Genomic DNA, 20,871 nt, shown 5'->3' on the forward strand with positions numbered 1-20,871 from the left:
AAGTGAACATATTAGCCAGTGTGTGATTGTTCCGAGATGTTTACCTGAACTAAGTGCATCTCGCACACAGCCCTCTCTGTGTCTGCAGTCTCACTTTAATTGGGTCTGTGTGACTCCTGGCTAATAGGTTGTGCCTGACTATCCACAGATGAATGGAGGTTTTCAGTACAGACTATGTGGCTGTGTCTGCCAAACAAGAGGCTGACTTGGATGACTGGTTGGGATGCTTGGCTGGATCAATTCTCTCGGGCTTAGACCCCATCTATCCACAGACATCAGATGGGTTCAGAGTCAGACTGCGGCAGCTCAGGTGTTTGATAGAGATCCAGCCCTTAGATGATGCTGTTTTTTAAACGGATCTCTCTGTCTGTCTGGCACTAACTGCTACTACTGCTTCCAGCTCCTCTGATGGTCTATTATATTGGGAATTGGAGCCTTCACTTTGAATTCTTTGACCATCTTTATGTCGTGCCTTCTGTTCACATAATTGCTCTAGGCAAGACAAGACACCATTTTTAGAAGCATACACGGAACAACTGCGTGCACAGAGGCCTATCTCAGGTTCATCAAGGCTATTACTGTAGGAGAAACCTACAGCTTGTCCATGATAATCACATGTGTCAAGAGCACCGCCCCTCACTATGCATTTCAATTCCCATATCCATAGATGGCAGTGTGCATCAAGCTTAGTTTGACTCTCATGCTTTTGGTTTGTTACAGTTACACTTCCAAATCAGTTTTTTTAACATGGCTGCTGTAATACTCCCCGCCCCACGTCACTCCACCTCACCTCCACTACCAGTATCTCTGGCCAAGATCACAGCTGTGGGTTGAGGGATTGTTCCATCCGATTCAGAGGAGGTTTTTGTGTGTGTGTGTGTGTGTGTGTGTGTGTGTGTGTGGGGTGGGGGGTGGGGGGGTGGGGGTGGGGGTGGGGGGGTAGGATGTGGTAATGGGAAATGACTATCTCTCCTCTCCCATCTAATCTTTATGTTATGACTGGGGTTACACATACAGTCATCTGATTACAGGAGACTGGAGGAGGAGGAGGGTTGGACTGGGTTACAGTAGTTCAGGGCTAGAGTAGAATGGAGGAATGGAGTGAGGAAAGGCATGCTGGTTCTGTACTATCTGGATTTATGGAGAAAAGTCTCCGTTCACCTCCTGTTTTCAGATTATTTTCTACGGTTTCATTTTTGCTCACATGTCTGGCCTCTGGAATGTTTTCACTAATCACAAGAAATAGTGGGCTACAAAACTTAAGATGCTGCAGAGATGTTTATTTGATGGCTTGTTATTTAGTCTAGTGTCTTCTCTGTATTTCCTGTATGCATAAACCATTTTTCCTCCTCTTTTAGGAAAAATTTGTAGCACTTTTCTGCTGCTCAAAGAAACAGCCTTATCTGTGTCTGCTCAGGGCAGATGGAGAGGCGATAGCTACAGAATATGTTGTTGACAACAGTGCTGTCAAAGAGAGAATAGAAGATCTTTGGAGTGGCTAGTACTTCAGTTTGCCTTCGAAGCAACACACTCACACACAAACATGCCAGTGTTTCTAAGGAGCTGTGTCTCTAGTGGGGTAAGTACGTCAGTGATTTATCATAAAGTCAGGCAGAGAGGAGCGTTGAGCTAGCGTTCTGTGTGGAGCTGTGGGATTGTTCTAATCCTGTCAGAGTGCGAGTGAAGGGAAGAGAGCTGCCAGCTACCCTCGGCTCCTCGCTAAAGAGAAGCACAGCCCTCAGAGGAGCCTGCTCCTGTCCCAGATACATCACCTGACTCGCACCAGGACGCCTGGACCTTAATTCACCCATAGCTGTCCTTTGCGGCAATAGGAGGACACACTTTCAAGGGACTGCATCACAGATCTGCACTTACAAATGCTCTCTCTGTCTCTCACATCCACAACAGTGCATGCGTGTGTGCACACATATTTAAAGTTCGCTAAGAGGCTAATTGCTGTGGTTTCCTGCTGCAGTTTACATTCCCAGAGCTGGCTAGCGGTGTTTTACTGGGAGTCTCCAGCCATACAGCCGATATTCTGGGCTGTCAGACAGAGCAGAGCTGCTATCAGCGCAGGGAGCTGCCTGGGAGAGTGTGTGTGAGTGTATGTGAGCTACAGAGTGCAGCCAAGCCTGTCCCACTAGGACATCGCCGCCTCTCATCTCCAGTCCCATCTGGAACACGTTAATCCAGCAAGAACTCTCTGTCTCTCTGTCTCTCTCTCTCTCTCTTGCTCTCTCTCTCTCTCTCTCTCTCTCTCTCTCTCTCTCTCTCTCTCTCTCTCTCTCTCTCTCTCTTTTTCTCTCTCTCTTTTTCTCATTCTCTCTCTTCTTTCTTTCTCATTTTCTCTCTCTCTCACTCTCTCTCTCATTCTCCCTGTATCTGTGGCTGGCGCTGGCAGGTCCAATCAGGAAGCCCAAGTATGTGGAGAGTCCTCGCATTCCTTCCGACGCCATCGTTTCAGCACTGAGGAAGGTGGCCGATAACAAGGAGTCCTTCCACAATGGTGAGTCGACTTCATGTTCATCTGTGTATGTCCGCACATGTCTTTTCCAGAGATACTGCAAATAGTTAAAACTGAGAGAGAGTTGCTCTAAAAAGAGTGAGTAACCTACATGTCGTCCACTGGAATTCAAAACTTTGCCCTCATCCTGTCATCTGACTCCACAGCTGCGTGTGTTTTTGTGTGTGCTATAGAATGTTAGTGTTGTTTTCATGAGGTCAGGCATGGGTCTCGGTAGTTTGAGGGAGTGTCAGCCGCTGTGTGACTAGTCCATGTAAGTACCAGGGCATACAAGTCCTGTTCCTGTATGTAGCCCCTTATACAAACACAGGATAATGTCCTAGTTTATTCTAAAGTGTCTGTTTAGATTACAGAGGAGTCAGTTTTCCACTGTGTACGAAGTTATTGTCAGAGCAAAGCACTGACTTTGTTTGACTGGAATGTAATGAATATCTACATAATAACTACAACACCTTAAATTTCTCATTCTTTGTATGTGTTTTTGTGTGTGCCCAGTTTTGCGCGTGGCTTTTCTTTAGTGATATTGTAGCCTATTCTCTCCTGTGTCAGGTCCTGTGTGTTTGTGTGTGTAGGGGTAATGTTCCACTAAGTGCTCTGTTTTGATTTCCAGCAGAGCAGGGCGGGGTCGAATTCCTCCCATAGGCTTAAATGGAACTGTGGGCTGCGTTATCTTTAGCAAAAGGCAGCGCCGAAAGAGGTGCCCTCTCATTGTATATGGCTCGCATAAGTAGCCGGTGGTATCCCAGTGTGGCCCAGTCACTGTTGACTGTTACATACCAGGGCAGGAGGGTGTGTCTGACACTCAGCTGGCACGGAGCGGTATTAAGGCTTAGACAGTGCTACTGGCGGACAGTGGGCGCCAGCTAAATGTTGTCTCTTGCCAGCCGGTGTAATGACACTGACACTGATAGTAAGCTAGTTCTACTACAAGCTAGTTCCCAGAAAGCTAGAGGTGGCGAGTCTAACTCTTTGACTGTACTGCAGCTGCTCTATGTGAGGCTGCTGTACACTGGATTGCTGAGAAGAGTTTTATAAGAGCCCTAGTTGGGATTTTTCAAACAGAGGCATGGTAGGTTGGTGAAGAGCTTACAATACCTAAAGTCTTCCTGAACATGGGGAGAGTCTGTGCAGTGGGGTCAGTCACGGGCGCAATGACATCAAGCAACCCCAAAAATAAACCTACTGGAGGTTGCACGAGTAACCCCCCACCCCACCCCCCTCCTTGCACATTTTCATCATACCTCAACACCTCACCCACCTCTACTATTCCTCTTGGATCACCTTTCTCAGCAGGCCTGATGACCCCCTTGAAACACGTGTACACACACATTCACGGAAGATCTATCATTGGTTCTGTGCAACCCCCCTCCCCCCACACACAGACACACACACAGACACACACATCATTTATCTGACTTGTGCCCAGAGATACTTGAGTGGTTAAGAACACTGTCTCTGGAGCCACACGCATGCCCCTGCTGGCCTAGGATCAAATCCGGCCACAGCGTTCTCTCCTCTGTCTCCCTCTCTGCTTTCCAACTGTCTGCATAAAGGGAAAAAAATGCTGAAGGTGAGTGGACTGCCCACTCTCCTTTTTTCTCCTCCTTTTTTCTTCCATGCAGTCTCTTCTAGGATGTCATTCTAGGCTAAAATTACTCTTGATTGATACTGTCTGTTGATATAGCAGGCCTAAACATCTCACAACTGTGTGACAGATCTACAGGCCTACCCTCCAGACATCTTTGTACTACTTCAGACCTTGGGGAGTTGAACCATCTGTCTGCTTCGGTGCCAAGCACGGAGAGTACCGAAAGCAGAAAACCACCCTAAAATAGAATTTACATTATGTTATTCTTGTGATTTGGGAAACTTTAGTCTAGCCGAGACTGTCTAGATGATATCATCGGGAGAATAGTTCTGGATCTGGTCCATTGACAGTGAATGAGAGACGACTTGGCGGTCTCTGGCACAGGACCCAGGCTAAATTTAGGGCATATTTTTTGGGTTCAAAACGATTAGCCCCACAGTGAAAGTCAGTCTCCAATTGAGCTGCTCCAGGTTTTGTGCTGACATCAGAGATTAGAGCCTAGCTTCTCTGGTTTCTAGCTTTGGGAGTGACTTGTACATGTTCCCAAATATTGACTCAGCTCTCATGGAAATTGAAGATCATTTAAATAACATATGTGAGTTCTGTTTTAACGGCAGACAGCTAGGCACTTTATTGCTGCCATTGCATGTAGTATGAAATCAATGCAGGCAGACTAGCTAGTAGTAGTTCTTCTTCCCCACGCCCCAGCAGGTATAGTAAAGGAGTGCTCACTGCTGAGAAATAACACCAGCATGAGGAATGAGCCAATGTATTTCACTAATGGCATCAAATCATGTACAATTAGGCACTGTGTAAAAACCAGCCTAATGACGACTAATTGTGCCGTCCCAGCTGTCAAGCAGAGCGAAGCCCAGGTGCTCGGCTGAGAGTGGACTTTTCACACACTCCTCGCACTGTCTCACACTATCTCCTTCTCTCTCATGTTAACGAATTCACACACACTCATACACGCATTGCATTTCATTTGAAGTCACAAGATACAGTCATGTCACACTGGCTTCCAGTGTCTTTTTTAGGTGTAGGCCTATTACATAAACAGGATTCATCCATATGAATGTAAGTCACGGGTCGCATGTGGCAAGGACTTAAGGACCTATCCAGCATTCTTTTGTTAACGACGAGAGCGCGTTTGGTTCAGCTTGTGCAGTTTCCCACTTCAAAGAAAGTAAACAACGCAGAGTTTCTTTTTTTGCTCCTGAGACAGGATGAGATGGTCGTGTGACATTGGAGCTTTTGTAACAAGGTCAGTGTCGGCTTGGAATGTTGATACAGCGCCGGAACGCTGTGAGGAATCTGAGTCGGAAAATCCATTGGAAGTTTTGCAGCATGAGAACTGTGTGACATTTAGGCCCCCCGATCAAGTGAGTTCTGAAGGGTTGTGAAGGGGCTTTTTGTTTGGGGTGTGCCGAGGGATGCCTCTCTTGAGTTTCTGAAAGCCGTGATTCATGTCATTCAAGGCTACAATAGTCAAGAGAGAGAGAGCATCTTGAGTGCAACTGGGGTTTTTTTGTGGGATGTCTGGCTGCACAGGCCCTGAGATGTCTAAAATAGTGAATGTCATTTTGAAGATATTTTCATGCAGTGTGCTGTTTTGTGTTTCATTTGACTATCCCCAGACACATGGTTAGAGCCCACATGTGGATTGAATGTATTCAGTTGTTCCTCTTGGGTTGGGCCGTCGGCTTTCTAATGCTCTCTATTACGGAACAAGCATGATGAGTTTGAGGCTAAGCAAAGAAACGTGCGTCTGGGCCTGAGGCATCTCACTTTGCTCTGTCTTTGAGGAAGGATACCGTTTCCTGTAGGCCAGGGGTTTGCATGGGTGCATGAGTGTGTGTGCGCACGGTTCCCGTTTTAGTTTTGTGTGTGCGCGTGCATATGTGCGTGTGTTTGCAACAGGCAGACAACAGTGGTTCTTGTTGTCTCAGCTGTGGTCTCGGAGCTCTGTCTCTGTCTCTGTCAATCAAGAGTGAACCGTGGGTTTTTTCTAGTCCCACCATCGTGCCTCTGTCCTGTTCGCTCCATGTTACAGCCCCACTGGGCCCTGGGCTCAAACGCTTAACACCTTTTGTCTCATACTGATGTTCATGTCAGTGCAGCAACTGTGGCTCAGCTTAAATGCTTAAGAACAAGAGTTTTTTGTTTTGGAAATTCCTTGGTTTTACACATCTTAAACATTTGGCTGTGATATTACTGTAGCTTCTCTACTAAATTGTAACCGTAGTAGTAGTAACTGGACTAGTCATTCATTGTCATTGTTTGTACACCGCAAAAGTTAATGTGTTCCTGCGTATATTAACACATATTGGAGACACCTGTCATCATTGGTAACGTCTATTATGCTAATCATTAAATTGTGCCCTTAATCGCATAATATAAGATGACAGAGAAGACATTTACACTTTATGCATTTAGCTTTTACCTAGAGCAGCTTACAATGAGTGAATTGGCAATGAGCTTTGCAGGGATTTAATTTTTGACCTTTTTGTTATGGGATGTTAACTACCACTACTAGGCCACCCCACTGTTGTGACTGTATTAGTTAGCAAATTATTTGTGTGTCCAATTTTTTGCCACAATATGGGGCCAAGACATGTCCCAGCTATAGCAGCATACACTATTTAACTGGCCTAATATTGTCCTAGAGTGTGTCTGGCCATGTGTATGAAATTGGATTTATGTGTTAATATGGTCTCATCCTCATCCCTCATCTCATTTCCTGAGATCTACAACTTCTCATCAGACAGAAGTAAGCAATCAGATTCAGGATTTCACGGCCGCAGCTGGGGCCCTGGCAGACAGTGTCCAGAGGAACCTCTTTGCAACTCGGAGAAACCATGACATCATTGGTGACCACAATATTACCACAATATTACAGACACTTGCCCGTAGATAAGCTGGATAATAACCAGTAAGTCATTTCACAATAGTACCTATTAGGGGTGTAACGGTTCAGAAAACTCACGGTTCGGTTCATATCACGGTTCTGGGGTCACGGTTTCGGTTCGATATGGTATATAGGCCTATATCTGGTGCACTGGGCAGGGGAAGTACAATTACAAAGTCCAATTTACACAATGTATTTATCTTAAGTTTTCCTGAATGAAAACTTTTTCACTGAAAATTAAAGTCCAGTATAACTAAATCAACAGACTTTCTTTCAAAAGTAAAGTAAATACTGGCTTTTTGTTATTTTAACATAAAATATCCCTGCATTGTAGGCTATGTAGGCCAACATCAACATAAATTGCAACATAAAATGCAAACTTCAGTGGCTTTACTCCAGGGCATCAACATAAAATGCATCTTAAATCATGCAGCCTACCTACTGAAATCCTCCACTACTGAACAGGGCTACAAATCTTTGCTATAAACAGCCCAAATAGTGATGCACAGGTAAACCCGAAACCCGCGGCTCCTGCAGGTGGGGCGGGTCATATGGATGTTTTAGATTCACAAACTATTTTCGACAAAAAAAAAAAAAAAAAAAAAAAAAGAACTCCACGTGGGTTTTTGTTTTTAATGTGTTTTATCCAATCATATTCAGTGAAGCAAAGCAATATTTTACATTAACCAGTGGAATGCAAGCAAGTTTTTTTTTTTTATCCAATGAACAGCAAGCTACTTTCTATCACAATGTAGCACCGTTTCCGTAGTGTAGGACAGCTGAAATATGGAAACAAACTTTATGAAAGCTGGTGGAGATATACGCGTCACTGAGACAGGAGTAAAAAAACAAATGGCGATAGGTATGGATTGGAACGGATATGAAACGGGTGGAGACGGGAAACCGTTTGACACTTGGTGTGACACTGGGAGCGATAGTTACAGCTGCCGCTCCAGCAGCAATGACAGACCTGAACGGGATCTGTCTTTCACAATTTACAATCGTCATTCAGCATAAAAATGTGGCATTGCTTTGGCTGTTCTCTACAGAGCCCCCCAGGGGTCACATGGTAAGAAAAATATAATTGATGTTGAAATCCATACGGGCACCGATCGATAAACCGCGCACGGCTCCATGCGCACGGAATAGTAAACCGTGTGCACGGATTAGTAAACCATGTCCTCGTAATGGCTATTACAGCTCACTATATGTATGCCAAGCTGTGTGTAATGGCTCTGGCTCACTGTATATAGGCCTAAAAGTCCCTCTTTAATGTTATCAACGTAGATATTACAAATCTGTGTGCATAGTTTACTAATCCGTGGGCACGGTTTAGGAGTAAATTGTAAGAAAAGCGTGCCCACTGATTTCTGCATCATTCTTTTTTTGTACCAGGTGACCCCTGGGGGGCTCCGCAGTTATTCTTATTGCACTAGGCTTATAGCTTAATAATGCTTTGTGTTGAATATTCATTCATTCAGCACAGAAATGTGTCAGTTGTTTTCGTTGTGCTTGTTATTGGACTAGTTTTATAGAGAAATAGAGAAATAAGTGTAGTGTGCTGACTACTCGGTATCCGTTGCACCCCTAGTACCTATTAGACTGTTCTTATTGGCCTGTTATTGGTATGATACTATTTTGAGAAACTTTAAAAAAACAAATTCATAAACTAGAGGAAGAGTGAAAGGGGGGAGTTTTTTCACTTAACAGACGCGGTGGGTTTGTTAAGCACAAAGCGGCTTTGCAAAGTGGCTTTGTTTTGCACCAATTATTAGGACTCAGCACAATTAAGATCCAAGACCTGCTGTTACTCTACTACCAATAAATAGAACTTCAATAGAACATTCAAGCAGCCTTCATTCACCTGCCTTTCAAGAAGAGAACAACTTTGTGACAGCAGAGATAGGTGGGCTCTGATTTTTGTTAGCTGTAGCTGTAGAGTGATAGTTTAATCCCTCTCTGTGGCAGGTCAAGGCCGTTAATGTTCTCTTTTAATCAACAGCTGAAGGCTACATCTTTCTGTGCTTGTTTGTCTATCCCCTTGTTTAAGGATAAAGCTTCATTAATCTGTGCTGCTCATCTGCTAGAGGAACCTCAAAGCACAGTCACTGTGTGCCGTCACAGGGCCAAATCGCTTCATGAAGCATCTTTAGCTCTGCTGATTGTTCAAATAATTCATGAAATCCCATCTGTATCCGCCATTAGAACAACAAAAACAACAACTAGTGTCTGGTGTCAAGCTGAGACATCAGCTTGAGACATCAGCTGAGACATCACTCCCCCTCCATTTTTCTTGTGGATATTATCAACACTCTCACCTCGCTATGCTGTACTGTCTCACCGGACACCCTATCTGTGCATCCAGCAAAGGAGCCTTGCGGCTCCAGCTCTGGAATGTGCAATAAGAGCGCTCGGCATGCTTCAGGGGGGCACGTCACCCCTGCACCTCTGAACTCTGATTGGGAAGCTGGATGCGTGTGCTCATCGAGGGTTCATTAAACGTGCTCCACTGTTGTGGTAATGGAACTCCAGCTGCTAATGAGCACCGGCTGGATAGTTTTCTCGGCGGGGAGAGAGCCCAGACAGTCTCTCTGCGGAGCCAGTCTGTTCGCGGTACTCCCCTCCTCCTTCTCTTCTTCATTCCTCCGTCACTACACCGCCAGGGCTGCCATTTCACACCTGCTCATAAACTTCCTTAGGTAGAGGATAATGATGTTGTTTTGTTTTTGCCTTCATTTTCTGCACTATTATTGGAATAGAAAAGTGGTTCCAGCTTAGTCTGCTGTTTTTCCATATCTCTAGGCTAGTATGAGATATAGAGGACTAATCAGATATGTAGCAGGAGGAATTCATTTTCATCCTGGGATGGCTCTTGTTCTGGTAGCCATTTTGGTTCATATCTGTCTTCTAGGCAGATAGATACTATACTTTCCTCTTGTATACTGACTAAGTTTCTATTGTATACTATACACACGCATGTTGATGTGAGTTTGTGTATGTATGTATGACAAATTTGCAGTGCTCCATGTACAGGAGCCAGCAAGCAATAGCTTCCGACTTCATTGCCGTCAAATATATCTCATATCTTTGATGTTGTTATTGGATAAATTAATGCTGCTAATAAGACAATTACCATAGGAATATTGACTTTTGATGTTTCAAAACTACCCACGCATGCACTGGTGCTGTATCAAAAGTGACATGATGTATTATCCTTAATGTGCTGCTCCATTTCTGCTACAGTAAAACCTAGCCAAGAAGAGTAGAGCTTGAAAAACTGTGGTGGCTCATGGGGTTTATGCTTATCTGTAGATGTTTATAGATCCTGGGCCTCATACCTTTTGCATTACCAAACCACCCACAATCACAGTAAACTTGTACAGTAATATAGTTATCATAAAATAGTTACAAATGAATTTTCATTGTCTGATTTTTTTTCTGCAAAAGACAGGAGAAAGCAATAAAGATGGCTACAGTAACTGGCCCCTTGGTTACCACAACTATGGGCATAACAATCAATAGAGGTAGCTTCATGGGTATGATCAGCACAGTTGGAACCTGTCTTCAATCAGATCAGAGAGTGGATTGAAATTCAGTTTAGGGAAAGGTCAGGCACTTTCACACTTCACTTAGCAATTTCATATGACAATTCTTATGATAAAACACTTGACTGAGGTCAATTTTAGATCAGGTCTTTATCCTCTGCCAAGTCAGTCTGTGCCCAGCTGCCTGTGAGAAATGTGAGGAACATGCCAGCACTAAGATTTCAGTAAAGTCATAAACTTTACATTATAAAAACACGAAGAAAGCATGTTTAGAGGACTTAAACTGAAGTTAAGGAACAACGAAAGACATTATTATTTTCTTGAGTTTTTCCTCTTTGGCTGTTGGATACGTTAATCTCGTCTCATTCTTGTGATGTGTAGGCTATTTTTCAACCTGCTGTGGACAATGAACATTCTTTGATGATTTCAGGACATGGTTCATTGTTGCTTGAGAACAGACACTGAATAACAATGAAGTGTTGGGGGAAAAAAATCACTTTTGGCTGTAGAAACAAACCACGCTCCCTATCCCTTTATTTTCGGCTCGGTAATGAGGAGGAATGCTCTCGTGCGCATTCACACTGATTAACTTTGATTTGTTGTCATAGAAATGATATAAGGCTGCTGCATTTCATACTTAATGTGCATATTTGTTTTCATTACAGGTATTTTGCTGCTAATAAATGCTACCAGCTGTCAGACTGGCCTGGCAGCTGCATCATTACACCAGAAAGTGCTCGGCACAGCGCTCTGACCCCAATTTCCCTCAGCAGGCAGAATCTGTTGGTTGTCCCAACTAACCAGACTCAAACTTGTTTGCAAATGATAACAGGTTCCCATTTTCATTAGCTAAGGTGACTCAGTGTTTTGCATAGGAATGAGGTCTGTCAAAATGTACTCCAGACCCTAACACATTTCTTGTTAGGGTCTGGATTTTAAATTGACTTTACTAATCAATTTACCACCTAAGCACTTTATAATATCATCTAAAATGAGAAATCATATTTCATATTTCCATTATTTGACTATTAACTGCATTACAAAAACAGCAGGTAGGTGTTGCTGTTATGCATCTTGTTACCCACTTATTTAGGGTCTCTGGTTCGTTATCTATTGTCTGGAGACATCCACCTAATTATTTTTCTTTTGTGCACCTACTATTATATTTTTTGTGCACCATTTTTTGGGCTACTAATCAAATCTTCCCCCATACCAGTTATATACTGTAAATGCTTCCCTCAAATAAGAAGTGGTGGAAAATGTATATGCATAGGCCTAATTTGTGAACCTAACAACTTTTCCAGCGGCACTGTGTTCTTTTACTTGCTAGTAACTAGTTCTCGACACCTAATGCTCTAGCAATAGTTTCTTGAAATCTCTTTTAGCATGCATCTCCTTTAGGTTATTTAAGAGCACAATTTATACATATACAGCTCTGGAAAAAATTAAGAGACCACTGCAAAATTATCAGTTTCTCTGGTTTTACTATTTATAGGTATGTGTTTGAGTAAAATGAACATTTTTGTTTTATTCTATAAACTACTGACAACATTTCTCCCAAATTCCAAATAAAAATTTTGTCATTTAGAGCATTTATTTGCAGAAAATAACAACTGGTCAAAATAACAAAAAAGATGTGTTTTCACAGTGTTTTAGGACCTCGAATAATGCAAAGAAAACAAGTTCATATTCATTTTTAAACAACACAATACTAATGTTTTAACTTAGGAAGAGTTCAGAAATCAATATTTGGTGGAAAAACCCTGATTTTCAATCACAGCTTTCATGCGTCTTGGCATGCTCTCTACCAGTCTTTCACATCGCTGTTGGGTGACTTTATGCCACTCCTGGTACAAAGATTCAAGCAGCTCGGCTCTGTTTGATGGCTTGTGACCATCCATCTTCCTCTTGATCACATTCCAGAGGTTTTCAATGGGGTTCAGGCCTGGAGATTGGGCTGGCCATGACAGGGTCTTGATCTGGTGGTCCTCCATCCACACCTTGATTGACCTGGCTGTGTGGCATGGAGCATTGTCCTGCTGGAAAAACCAATCCTCAGAGTTGGAGAACATTGTCAGAGCAGAAAGAAGCAAGTTTTCTTCCAGGACAACCTTGTATGGCTTGAGTCATGCGTCCTTCACAAAGACAAATCTGCCCGATTCCAGCCTTGCTGAAGCATCCCCAGATCATCACCGATCCTCCACCAGATTTGACAGTGGGTGCGAGACACTGTGGCTTGTAGGCCTCTCCAGGTCTCCGTCTAGCCATTAGACGACCAGGTGTTGGGCAAAGTTGCAAATTGAACTCATCAGAGAAGATGACTTTACTCCAGTCCTCTACGGTCCAGTCCTTATGGTCTTTTGCAAACCTCAGCTTGGCTCTTCTTTGCTTCTGAACTCTTCCTAAGTTAAAACATTAGTATTGTGTTTATTAAAAATGAGTATGAACTTGTTTTCTTTGCATTATTTGAGGTCTGAAAACACTGCATCTTTTTTGTTATTTTGAGTTGTCATTTTCTGCAAATAAATGCTCTAAACGACAATATTTTTTATTTGGAATTTGGGAGAAATATTGTCAGTAGTTTATAGAATAAAACAAAAATGTTCATTTTACTCATTTTACTCAAACACATACCTATAAATAGTAAAACCAGAGAAACTGATAATTTTGCAGTGGTCTCTTAATTTTTTCCAGAGCTGTAATATACATCGATCCACTATTTCAAAAAACAGATATTTGAACTGGCTATGATAACACATTATAATAAAGTGTGTATTTGGCTTTTTGTATAATGTGGCAGCTGTGATTGGTCCAACTCTTCCCTGTGAACAGCCAGAGGCTTTGCCAGCCTCCATCATACACACAGAAACCAGCAGACAGAGGAACAGACTAGCGCCTTCACACCCATTTATAGTTTCCTAATCAGGGCAGTAGTGGAGGTGAATTGAGAGTGGAACTGTCACTTTGGTGTGTGTGTGTGTGTGTGTGTGTGTGTGTGTGTGTGTGTGTGTGTGTGTGTGTGTGTGTGTGCGTGTGCGTGTGCGTGAACGCACACACGCACATATGTATATTTGTGTGGATACGTGTGTATGACTAACCTGCAGTGCCCAAGGTAAAAGAGCCAGCGAGCATTAACATGGAGCAAGAGCAGACTTAATCTCCGAACACTGCGGGGCAAGCCGGCGGCTCTGGCTGGTATTCAGCCCCCACCGTCAGGTTATCTTGGGAGACAGGTAGACCACTTGCAGTCAGGAAGTGCTCCACTGCTGATAGCATGGTAAATCACTGTAGCGTAGCAGCTTCTTTTATGCTTCCCTTTTCAGGAATGCATGACTCCTTAAGAAACTGATAAACCATGTATTGACTTCTGCGTTTGGGCTTTATATGTTGACTGTGGTTTGTGATTTGATACGGCTGGATTGGGAAATCCTTTGCCTGGTGTATGATGAGGTCATCGATGAAAGATGAGACACTCCACTGTGATTCTCCCCCTGGAGAGTGTTTCTGTACCCAACTGCTGTGTTTGTGTGTCTCGTATTGAACAAGCTGCTATGACAGAGGAGCTGGAGGAGGCTTTTAAGGTAACACAGGCACCCTCATCAGGTTCCTAGGAGTAGGATGGTTGTTTAATAGACTAACTAAATGCTAGTACACTAACTATGATTTATAGCATTCTGTTAGCTCAATTCCCTAAAGTGTGCCATGCAGCTCTTTTAAAAGTGCACGTCATCTAATAAAATTGTCCTAGGTGACATTCATCTCCCCGGTTTATTGGACGAGACATAACATTAATATGGCCTCTAGCCCAGCCTGAATGGGAGACATATGCTCTGGTTAAAATCTCCACAGGACATACACAATACTAACATCCAGTACAACCTACACTAACTGTACTGTACTGTTAGCTGCTGCTGCCATATAGAACCCCCCATGTGTCCCTGCATCACAGTGTAGAGAAATCTCGGATGGTTTAATGTTGCATCACACATGCCACACAACATAATGGATAATGTACACATTTCATAGAGACTCCTTGGGGAGATAATGACAAACAAAGCCAATTGGCTAATTAATTGTGTTACCACCAAGCGTTCAGTTTGTTGTGCAGACTATCACTGTCTGGTCCTGCTGACTGATTACAGTAACTTTACTCACTACCATCAACACCCTAGCCTGCTCAGTCACTAGCAATGATTTGTTGCTAACAAGCTATGACCACCAAAATCATTTATATTTGCTCTATTTTTTAATGGTGGTTTTTTGGGGGGTATTTACTGTTAAATAACTTCAAATAAGTTTGAAAGTTTTGATTTTATCCTTCATTTGTTCTTGTTTAACTTTCATTGGAATCACACCAGTGCTTACACCATACCCTCATTCCAACACTGTTTTTTGAAGTCAGTTGCCTACTGTATGTTGGAGTGTGACATCAGTGACATTGGTCAGATTAGACAAACACAGCCTGCTTTATGAACATCTTTATGGCTTCCTTTCTGTGGGGGACTCTGGACAGGACCAGGGGCCACCACTATCAACAATGTACATTAGCAGCAGCGATTACACTGATATCAGCAATGTCACATTGAAGGCAACCGCAGCCTGATAAGGCTTCAGATGCTATCAACCTCCTGTGTCTGTATGGACATCATGGTTGAGGACAGCCTATAGATGGACACGGAGAGGTGGGATTAAGACAGGGAAAAGGTCAGGAGAGTGCACAATCATCCTGCACTTAGAGATACCAAACCACATATTTTGTTATGTTATTTATTTAGTTTATATATGTGTGTGTTGTGACATTGGCATTGTTGTGACAAGTCTATTTTTACAGATCTGAAGCAAATGCTGTATTTTAATATTTAATATTCATTTAGTTGTACATCTACACACATTTTGGGGGTAAGTAAGGCTAGCAATTACAGGCTAAACTGGTCCTCGTTCATGAAAGGAGCAAGAGCGCACACGCGCGCATACACATACACTCTTAACTTGCCCTTTCAAACTAATAATTTCCATGGTTTTGAACTCAAAGTAGTTTTCCGAATTTGTTAGAACAAGAGTCATTGTGCGATATACTCATGATTTAATTCACCTCATATTATTGAATAGACTGAAACCAAACACTGGCACGAGTTGGATCTATGCACAGTCCAAATCCATTCAAAAGCAGCAAGCTAAAGCGAAATTTCCTTAAATAAAAACCTACCGTACAACTGTAAGCCAAACACTGGTTCATCCTCTTATGTGGTGAGTTTTTATTCATAAACACAGTGGAAAATGCTTTGTGAATTGGCTTGCAAAGTGGAGATTTTGCACTCGGCGAAAGGGAGGTGCATCTGATTTCTATTATGGGTAAATTGAATTAAGAGAGAGACCGCTGGCCAAAATGACTTGATAACCAAGTCAGCCAGCAACGAGTCAGCAGGCCGGCTAAAAATGTATGGTGGTATTAATGTGGCCCATGAGGCTTGCATTTGACATGTGTGGTCTACCCTAACTGAACAAGAATTGATGTGAAGGTGTCTGGGGATAGATAGGAAAGTAGCCACTCCCTGACTAGCAGTTTGTAATGGTGCGCGTGTGCATGTGTGTGTGTGCGCACATGTGAGTGTTTTTCTGTATGTGTGTCAGTTTGTGTGCTTATGGATGACTGATCTCAGCCCTTCTGTCTATCTGTAGTGGTGTATCCATCTCTCTGATCCCTAGCTCTTTCCCAGCCACAGCACAGGTCCATCACAGGCCAGGGATACTGATTGCTCCTTAGAGGCAGGTGGGTTTAAGAGGTTTAGAAGAACCAGTGACGGAGCGGTCTTGTCAGGGCCCAGTAATAAAGAGCTGGTTGATGGATTTAATCAGGTATCCCCCCCAAACCATCACGTCTGCCTGGTAGGTGGTGATGGTTGGTGGGCACACAAAGGGAGAGAGGGGGCGGGAAGAGCTACAGGCATAAGGAAGCACTTCACCAACAATTTGGATTATTTTCTACACCATATTACATTACACCCAAGGCAGGGACAAAAAAAGAGTTTAAGTGTGTTATGTGTGAAATGCCCCTTTTGAACACCTGGGACCAATTCCCATGATCTATACTCTATCCATACTATAAGTAGATGAAGCATGCAATACCTTGATGACATTGATCAGTATACTTCCCTACCATGGGACCCTAACCCGCATTCTACCTAGTTAATATCTGGCCACAGTTGAATTGAAGAAGTTTGGGTTTATTTTAAAATATTAAACCACAACATTTTTGCATAAATAAATGCCTGCAAAAAGAGGCATTCCCCAACATCTTGTGGATTCTTACTTGTAAAGTATGGTCTTTTCTACTATACAGTGTCTGCTCTGGAGAAAATGTGGCGTACGTACAGCGGCTGTATTTTTCAGTACCCACTATAAAGACAACATCTTCATTTTATTTAGCCTGTGATATTGTATTCAGTATAGGCAACCTCTTAGGCCTCAAACCATTTCTGATTATAGATACATAATAATACATGATATTGAAATCAAATTACAAACACAGATTAGCCTAGTATAGGCCTAATGAACGAACAATGCAATGCAAAGTCCATATATGTAATATGCTAATTCATAAAAGGCATCATATTAGGGCTGCAACTAACGATTATTTTCATTGTCGATTAATCTGTCGATTATTTTCTCGATTAATCGATTAGTTGTTTGGTCTATAAAATGTCAGAAAATGGTGAGAAATGTGGATCAGTGTTTCCCAAAGCCCAAGATGACGTCCTCAAATGTCTTGTTTTGTCCACAACCCAAAGATATTCAGTTTACTGTCATAGAGGAGGAAAGAAACCAGAAAATATTCACATTTAAGGAGCTGGAATCAGAGAATTTTGACTTATTTTTCTTAAAAAATTACTCAAACCGATTAATCGATTATCAAAATAGTTGGCGATTAATTTAATAGTTGACAACTAATCGATTAATCGATTAATCGTTGCAGCTCTACATCATATAATTGGAAATATAGCACAGCTTTTAGGCCTGTTTGACTCTGTGTTTCTCTGTAGGCCTATAGAATTTTTAATTTCTTGAAATTAAAGGCAAGTGCTTCTCTCAAAGGGAATGTGACTGGCCCATGATAGCACCAATCTGCAAAAACTTGTCAGAAGCCTGGCAACCCAGTGGGCAGGTGTGAGAGAGGGGTCATTTTAATATTCTCCCCTGCACCGCCCCATCTCAGAGCTACACGCCTCTGTGGCATGAGTCAGAATATGAGTGTCTTGTCTCTCAATGTTTTGTTGTAGGTGAGTTACTTATTGCACCACCTCTGAATCGGAGCCATAGTGACTAATTCTGTTTTGAGCAAATGCCTTGGATAACCCATTGGCATGGTTTATTCTTCTTTTACTAAATAACGCCTGGAGCCATAGTAGCACCAGCTGCATGTATTTTAATCATGACCAGTTTTCAAAGAAGTTTAAAGAAGTTTCTAGTGTTTACTGTAGCATATTTAAACCAGTTCTCACCACTTAATTCACAGTTGCTCTTTTAACAGTTGTAAGTGTAATCAGCTTGATTAGGCGTACTTTTAAAAAAGTGCTCTGCTGCTTGTCTGGATACAAGTACTTTTCAATGTAAACACAAAGCCAATCCAGCTGTTTAAGTGGGTAATAGTGATTAATGTCAGCTGAGCTGCAGTGGCTTAGTGTTGTTCATGAGAAAACAAACAAGAACGTGTTTCTCAAGCCCATTATTTAGACAGTACGATGTGCGCAGCTCTGAATGCTGTATAGTTAATGTTGGCTGGGGCAATGAAAGGGCACCTGTTAACAACTTGTGTAGATGTTAAAGACAGAACAGATGTCTGCTGGCACACTGGCTGCCTGGCTGGCAGCGTCAGACGAGGAGGAACCTCTCTAAGAGCAATAACAAGAGTCTCAAGGCCTTTTACACACCCTTCTCCTATGCTAATGTAACCATACCCTAGCTGGCGAGGGACAACATAACTGACTTTCAGGTGCTAGGTGCAGACATGAGCCTGGGTCATAATATTAGAATGAGTCTCCTTGGTCTATTGGTATGCTCATAAATATTCATGGCTGGGGGTTAGGCCTCCAGGTCGATGTGGGCCGTGATCGGTTTCTTCTGCCAAGTCGATCATCAGAGCAAAATGTGCTACTCATGATTATGCATCAAGTGGATGGAAAAAATATATAAATATTCATTGGTAAGTTTGCATATCGTAGCATGCAGTGTGGACTTCGAAATTACAGTAGTACAAATGTTCCTAGCACAGTGGACTCTCTTCTTTATTCAATCTTTGGCCATACAGTGTAGGCTTCATGAAAGGGGCGGGTACGGACGGGTAGATCAGTCTTTAGTGTGCAAATAGGTTGCTGTCTTCAGAAAGGAGGGAAGGCAGCCGAGCGCTGGCATTGTAAAGGCAGTGAAATGGAAAAGAGTTCGAGGGCAAAAAGAGGGCCGGGGTGGTTGTGGAGGAGGAGATGGTGAGTTATATAGGAACTGAGACTAGTTTCTTCCTCTGAGGGAGGCTACCTCTGAAGCGGTGAGAAATAGCATATTCTATATTTCTCCACCACCAACTTCCACTCTTCAAACCAGCTCCCACTCTTCTCCTCCACCAGTTCTATCTTTTCTATTGGATGTTAGCCCAACCCATTTTACTGGCTTGGCGAATTACCCCACCTTCCCCAGAAACGGCTAGCATTTCTAGTCATAGAATAATTACACCTTGTTTAGGACTCAAAGGTGAACATGAACAAATAAGTAAAATGTATTTTCACATACCCTGCTATCATCAGTTACAAATACTGATTGTCTGTATATGGACATTTGTGTCCCTTTGGTATGTGTGTGTGTGTGTGTGTGTGTGTGTGTGTGTGTGTTGTGGCTTAGTTTTGACTTCATTAGTGCTTGGCAGTACATTATGCCTCTGGACTGGCTTGTATTTAATCAGATGGACTGCCAGCATTATTAATAACTGTGGAAGACAGAGAGAGTAAAGGAGAGAATGAAGGAGGGAGGAGGAAAAGGTGCTGACAGAAAGCTGTATAATAAGCTATTGTACCTTTAGAAGTCTGCTCTCTCTTCCCCCCTCTCTCTGCCCTCGGGGGATGTTGTGACCCTGCCTTGATTCAATTCCCAGGCTCATCCACATTTAAGCTACATGGTGAGATCATGATAAAATACTCCTCAGTTTCAGCGCTGCTAGTTGCACCACTGCATAGTCAGACCGCCAGCTCATCTTATTTGGATAGTGAAAGAAAATGTGCTTTTAAAAAAAAACCAAAAAAAAAACATGCCAAGCAGGCAAAGTGTACAAACATTAGAAAATAGATCGCAAGTGGGTTTTGCCTTGTTGATACCACTCCAACCTTGAAATTGCAGTCTAAACAAGTATTAAGACTTGAGAGTGAATACTGCAGACAGTTTAAGCTGTATTGGAGAAAGCCTATGTCCTCTCATTGATATTCAGAGGCTCTGTGAGTGAGAGCTGTAAACAACCAGAAAACCCAGCAATTGGCACTCTAGGCGTGTTGCAGGAGGTACACACACACACACACACACACACACACACACACACACACACACACACACACACACGCATACACACACACACACACACACACACACACACTGCTTTCGTAATGATGCTGGACATTCACATGTTTTCAATCTCTTTAACACACACACCGCTTTCTTACCAACGCTGGACATTCACATGTATTCAGACTCTCTTACACACACACACACACACACATACACAGGCCATAGCCTCCTGCCCCCTCTCCCTTTTTCTCTCTTGCTTTACCTACTGTATATCTCTCTCCATATAGATCACCTCTCTCTCTCTCCCCCTCACTCTCTCTCTCTCTCTGTCTCTCTCTTGCTCTCTTGCTCTCTTTCTCTCTCTCTCTCTCTGTCTCTCTCTCTTGCTCTCTTTCTCTCTCTCTCTCTTTGTCTCTCTCTCTTGCTCTCTTTCTCTCTCTCTCTCTCGCATGATCTCTCTGGGTCTGCACCGCACCAGCAGCAGCTGGAGAGTGCAGCATAGCATTTCAGAGCAGAGCTGGGCAGGGCAGGCAGAGTGGCCCTGTGTGAGCCGAGAGGGAATCTATCTGTTAACGTTGAGTCATTTTTCTCTCTCTCTCCTCCAGAGCTGCAAGCAGAGAAACAGCCAAGCTCCTCCTCCCCTGCCACTCAGGAACTGATGACAAGGCTGGGCTTCTTACTGGGAGAAGGGATCCCGGGTACGGCACGCATACCTATGGACGACAAGAATGAAAAGAAGGTATTTCATTTTCTCCCACCCCTC

General features: G+C 43.0%; 1 protein-coding gene across 1 annotated transcript in view; it reads left to right on the plus strand.

Moving 5' to 3' along the window:
- Nucleotides 1-20,871, plus strand: part of tanc1b (tetratricopeptide repeat, ankyrin repeat and coiled-coil containing 1b) — a 115,162-nt gene that overhangs the window by 47,220 nt on the left and 47,071 nt on the right. Inside the window, exons 4-5 of the mRNA XM_071523016.1 lie at nucleotides 2,402-2,506; nucleotides 20,714-20,847. Of these exons, the coding sequence (XP_071379117.1) occupies nucleotides 2,402-2,506; nucleotides 20,714-20,847 (239 nt within the window). The remainder of the gene's footprint in view (nucleotides 1-2,401; nucleotides 2,507-20,713; nucleotides 20,848-20,871) is intronic.

Source organism: Centroberyx affinis, unplaced genomic scaffold, assembly GCF_046629955.1.
Source record: "Centroberyx affinis isolate AG114_WGS23_722 - 3 ecotype Tasmania unplaced genomic scaffold, CSIRO-AGI_Caff_v1 ptg001058l_1, whole genome shotgun sequence".
Taxonomy (NCBI): domain Eukaryota; kingdom Metazoa; phylum Chordata; class Actinopteri; order Beryciformes; family Berycidae; genus Centroberyx; species Centroberyx affinis.